Source organism: Orycteropus afer, unplaced genomic scaffold (assembly GCF_000298275.1).
Source record: "Orycteropus afer afer isolate SDZICR_OR568_19922 unplaced genomic scaffold, OryAfe1.0 scaffold00368, whole genome shotgun sequence".
In the NCBI taxonomy this organism is placed as follows: Eukaryota; Metazoa; Chordata; class Mammalia; order Tubulidentata; family Orycteropodidae; genus Orycteropus; species Orycteropus afer.
Window position 1 is genome coordinate 2,992,792 of NW_006921955.1, and position 5,679 is coordinate 2,998,470.

Sequence of the window (5,679 nt, forward strand, 5' to 3'; positions counted from 1 at the left end):
GTGTGCGCGCCGCGCCGCCGCAGCCTCCTCCCCGTACCCTTCCTGCACGACTGGGCCCCGCGTCCTTTGTGGAGCAGCTGCCGCCGGGCTGTGCGGGACCGTACGGAGCAGGGCGCCCCTCCCTGGGACCGGGCCTACCCCCCCTACCGGGCTTTCTCGTCCGGCTGAAACCCTCCCGGGGTCCCCCAGGGACACCGCGGGCCTGGCCCGGGGCCTCCCCCTGTGGGCCGGCGGGCGGGCCGGGTGCGCTCTCATCCCACGGCTGCGGGCAGGTGAGGACAGCCGGCGCTCACGCAGGGCCTGTTTGTCCTTGTCCCCAGAGATGGACGGCGATGGCGGCCGCCGAGATGCCCCCGGGGCGCTGATGGAGGCCGTGCGGTGCATCGGGGCGGCCGCGGGCATGGCGGAGCCGGCGGCGGCGCCGCGGGTGCGCGAGGCCCGGCCGGTACACCAGCGCTTTCTACGGCGCAGCGTGGTGGAGTCGGACCAGGAGGAACCGCTGGGCCTGGAGGCGGCCGAGGCGCCGGGCGCGCAGCCCCCGCAACCGCTGCAGCGCCGTGTGCTGCTGCTGTGCAAGACACGACGCCTCATCGCAGAGCGCACCCGGGGCGCCGGCCGCCCAGCGCCTGCCGCGTCGCCCCTCGCCCCCGGCGTCCTTGCGCTCTCCGCCTCCGAGGCAGCGGACGCGCAGGACTCGGGTCTGGACCCGGTCCCAGCCGCCGCTCCTGCTTTGCGAGCCCCCGACGGCAGTTCTCGGGAGGAGGCGGTGGCTGAGAGGAAGGAGGACGCAGGCACAGGCGAGGCGAAGTCGGAGCCCGAGCCCGGACGCGCCCGGAGAGAGGAACCGGAGGAAGAGGAAGACGACGAGGACGACCTCAAGGCCGTGGCCACATCACTAGACGGCCGTTTCCTCAAGTTCGACATCGAGCTGGGCCGCGGCTCCTTCAAGACAGTTTACAAGGGGCTGGACACGGAGACCTGGGTGGAGGTCGCCTGGTGTGAGCTGCAGGTGAGGGGAATGTGTCCCCCCCGCGTATGTGCCCTTGGTCGCGTCCTTGTTTGTGCGCTAAGCCCTGACTGTGGACGTTGGGAGCATCAGGGTAGTAGTAGTGAGCAGGTGGGCCTCTGTGTGGGTGGTGAGCTGGGTCATTCTGGGTCTGCCCGCAGGTGGGGTTCGGGAGCAGCCTCCAGCATGGTGGCTAGGGAGGTGTCCTGGCGTGTGTGGAACGGGTTGCTATGAGTGGGGTCTGCAGAAGGATACTGGCCTTGTGTCTGCCAGGCTGTTCTCCTTTTCGCTCTTAATCCCAGGCTTTGTTGCCCCGGGTGGTCTGGATGATTTTGTCCCTGCAGCAGTGGAGTGGGGTCTGGGGGTCCAGCCAGTTTCAGTTTGGTTTGGAAGATCTGAGCTGCCCTTAAATTGGTACCTTCTGGTGTCCTGCAAAGTGTTGGTGCCCTGACTGGGGAAGCCTGCAAGGGGGACTTCTTACCTGCGAGATTTCTGAAATGGGGCCCAGGTGTTGGGTGCTTGGGAAGGCTTCTTGGTATCTTGAGTGCCTGTTTGAAGTCATACACCATACAGTCCTTTTTTTTTTTTTTTAATGCAAAAGCTCTGGGTATGCATTTTTCATAACCTTGCCCTCATGTTGGCTGTGTCAGCTGCAGCGCTAGAAGATTATATAAACCGTAACCTGAGCTGGTCGGGCCAGCTTTGGGAGTGCCTCTTATATTGGGTGTTGTGTGTGCCTCCCCTCATTGGACACAGGTGGCCTTCTTGTGAGAGGTCCAGGTGGTAGAGGTGTAAAACTACCCAGGATCCTATAAAGTTAGCTGGACTGTCCAGGCCTGACTGAGGATTGGCAAGCCATGGCACACCACTTTCCAGGGTTCTGGACACACTGCAGTGGCCTGCTTTATTGGTTTGGACACTGGATTCAGTGTCTGTGTTCTCTGGACCTGCAGTGGGGTGTGTATGTGTGTGCATGTATGCATGTACACAAGCTGGGCTAAATTGGTGGGTGTCAACTTGTTGTTAGGTCTTCTACCCAGACAAAGAGCTCCAGAGGCCACTCTGCTTGAGCCTCTGTGGCTCTGTCATGGATTTTCATAATGGCGATCAGTGGGTCTCACTTTGTGCTGGTTGGAGGAGGAGGACAAGAGAAGCTCCCCCTCCCTCATGGCCCTGCAGGTCTGGACCTGCTGAGGGATGGCTTGGGTAGTGCAGGATAGTTAGGGGGGGTCAGGCAAGAGGGTGTGCTTTGGGGACCGGGGGTGCTGGAGATAGCATGAGGGTAAGCTGGGCATCACTTCTATGTGAGAGGATAGAGAGCAGAGAAGAAGAGGAGAGGAAACAACTGCAGGGGAAACGGTGATTCTTAATTCCAGAGATGGAGTATGTTTGTGTGTCTTCCCCATTCCTTGCTCTTGCCAAAGTGTCCATGTGTGATGTCCTGAGCTCTGGTGGTGTTCCTGCTGCTGAATTGTACCAGAAGGATGGAGAACTGAGTGGGTGTGCAGCAGCAGGCGAGATATGAGTTAGGCCTCAGTAGCCTGAGCCCTCCTGATTTTATTGAAGCACTGGAGGAACATGTGACTGCCAAGGTTGCTAATTCCCATTCCCTTCAAGGAAAGACAAGAGATCCTGTTTCTGGGACATAGAGTTGGGTGTATGAGGGGGAGCCTGGCCCATGTCCAGGGTCCTTTGGTTTCCTGACTCTAGGTGGGAGTTGGAAGGCCGAGGTGGCTTCCATTCCACCTGAGAATGCTCCCTGCCTGGCTTTTACTAGGGGCCCCAAGCTGGCAAGGAGTGAGTCCCTGCTTGTCCCCTAACAAGAGGAGGGCTGGTCATGTTCACCTCAGACTGATATGCAGAATTTGGTTCAGGTCCTATCTGCCTAGGCTAGTCTGAGCAGGCTTTCCATGAGAGGGGAATTGGGCCAGCTTGGAAGAGTCCATTCTCCAGTGCTTGCTGTGTGTCTGACTGGGCTAGGAGATCTCTATTCCCATCCTTACTGTGTCCTCCTTGTAAGCTGGTGATGACATTAATGACCCTATGTAATTGTTGAGGATGGTGAGAAAGGGAGTAATCTCTGAAGGTCACATAGCAAAAAAAGTAGAGTTGTGGGGGAAGGGGACATGACCCCAGGAGGAAGGGGACCTCAGTCAGGCAAGCCCTGTCTTTGGTGACTTTTCATGTTGGAAGCACCTGGTGCCCAGTGTGGTGCTGGCTGGACAGGTGTGACTTTGAAGAGCTGTTGAAGAGCTTGGAGGGGGTGAGTGTTAAGCCTGGGTGAGTCAGGCAGTAGGGAGTTTGAGAATAAATGGGAAAGTGTGGGTGGAGCACCAGGAGGCTGTGGGGCAGTTTGGCCCCCAAAATCAAGGCAGAGAGCACTAGCAGAGAGGGTCAACAGTGAGACGTGACAGGTGGGCGAAGGGAGTAGGGTTTCTTGCCAGGGCACATGCTGTGTGCCTGGGGAGGTTGGTGTTAGTCAGAACAGTGTGAAGATGTTCATTTTTCACTCTGACTCCCAGGCAGCTCCTTTGAAAGTTGGCTTTTATGCACTGGAGGGTGGGGGACTGGTGCACAGCCTTCAGTGAGGGGGCCTCACGTCATAGGATCTCTATCCTACTCTGGCCATCTCTGTCTTCTCTGACATCTTGAGTGCCTCAGCTGGCAGCTTGGGAATCCTCCGCAAATCTGCCCTCCAAAGACTGTTTACCCAGGTCTCAGCTGCCGCCTTTCAACTCAGGGCTGGTCCCCCAGGTGACTGAAAAGCACCTCATTCCACAGTTTGTCCCAAGGTTCCCTTCTAAGGAGAGGGAACATTTCATTCTGGACCTATTTAAGTCTGACTTAGAGGATACAACATCCCTGACTTCTAGTTTCCTTTGATAAATTAGTGCTGAAAGGACTTTGCAGCCAGGGTATTACTTGTTTCTCTCACATTCAAGGGCCATGAGATGTTTACCAATGAATCCTGTCAGCTAAAGCCAAAGTTTAATAATTTTGGGGGAATGTAATTTTTTTTTCTAAATTTTATTTATTTTGTGGTTGTTGAGAATATACACAGCAAAACATACACCAGTAGGACAGTTTCTACATGTATAATTTAGTGACATTGATTACATTATTCAAGTTGTGCAGCCATTCTCACTTTCCTTTTCTGAGTTGTTGCTCCTTCATTAATGTAAATTCACTGTCTCCTAAAGTTCCTATCTAGTCTTTGGAGTGCCTTTTGTCAATTTGATACCATATAAAGGCATAACTTTTTTTTTTTTTTTTTTTTTAAATTGTGATTTGGATGAAGATTTACAGAGCAAATTCACTTTCCATACAGCAGTTCGCATACACTTTGTCTCATGACATTGACCACAACTCACCACAATGCAACAACTCCCCTCCCAGGTCCTCCCCATAGTTACCTCTTCCTTGTGTCATTCCCTTGCATGTACTCCTGCCCCCTGAGCTGTGTCTCTGTGCATACGCAGCCCTTCTGTTATCTCATGGTTGACCTCTCCAATGAGTGTATCTACCTAATGTAAATGTTCAGCTCATATGCCTGTCTTTTGTTTGGCTGGAAGCTACTAGAGGGGGTTCAGTTCCAGACCTGAAGGGCAGCTAGGAGCCCTAGTCTCATGGGTTCCACCAGGCTCTATCAGACCAGCAAACCTGGTCCCCCCCCCTCCTTTTTTTTTTTTTAATGATTTTGAGTTTTATTCCACATTGTTCTCCCACTCTATCCAGGATCTCCTACATAGATCCACCTCTGAGTGGTTGACAGTGGTCTCATAGTTGTATAGGCCGAGGATTGCATGGTGTACCACTTGCTAGGACTATTTCCATATGTCCTTGGTTTTCTTCATTCTTCTTTGCTCTGGACAAGGAGAGATCCATCATTGCATTTAGATGGCTGCCTGCAAGCTTTTAAGATCCCAGTCACTACTCACCAAAGTTGGATATAGAACAAACTTTTTGTGTTGTATCTTACACCAGTTGAGCTTGATGACCCCTGTGACCATGGTCCCAAGCCCACAGGTACAGCTACTCACTCCCTCCAAGTTCCTGGCTGTAGCCTAGAAGTGACTACAACCTTGCCCCTTCTCAGCTCTACTATATACCTGGACATTGTTACAGAACATACAAATACACTTGTAGGAACATTGTCTGCCAACCCTATACATGGTCATGGGGATATTCCCCCTTGCACAGACATACCTAGTCGTTCAGCCTGTCCTCCCATCTGTCAACCCATAGATAAATGTTTGCCATCAGTGACAACACAGTACTGTCTGTACAGAAGGGTTCATCTTTGTTGTCTGTACCTCTCATGTACCTTTCCACGTCTTCCTCTTCCTCAATGCCACTGTGTTGATCACTCACATTTGGTACATTGATTGCCCTTCCTTTCACCCAAATCAATACTTGTCTCTACCTATCTAGCAGTGTTCTCTCCCATCCCTCCCACACCTGTTGTTGTTGTTGTTGTTAAGTGCCGTCGAGTCGTTTCTGACTCGTAGCGACCCCATGCATAGCAGAACGAAACACTGCCCAATCCCGCGCCAGCCCCACAATCCCTGCTATACTTGAGCCCATCATCGCAGCCACCGTATCAATCCATCTCCTTGAAGGCCTCCCCCTCTTTCGCCGACCCTCCACCCTACCAAGCATGACATCCTTCTCCA

General features: G+C 53.7%; 1 protein-coding gene across 1 annotated transcript in view; it reads left to right on the forward strand.

Moving 5' to 3' along the window:
- Positions 1–322: 322 nt before the first annotated feature.
- The window catches only part of WNK2 (WNK lysine deficient protein kinase 2), a 379,724-nt gene continuing 374,367 nt past the window's right edge, over positions 323–5,679 (forward strand). The window contains exon 1 of the mRNA XM_007953023.1: positions 323–1,009. Coding sequence (XP_007951214.1) covers positions 323–1,009 — 687 coding nt within the window. The remainder of the gene's footprint in view (positions 1,010–5,679) is intronic.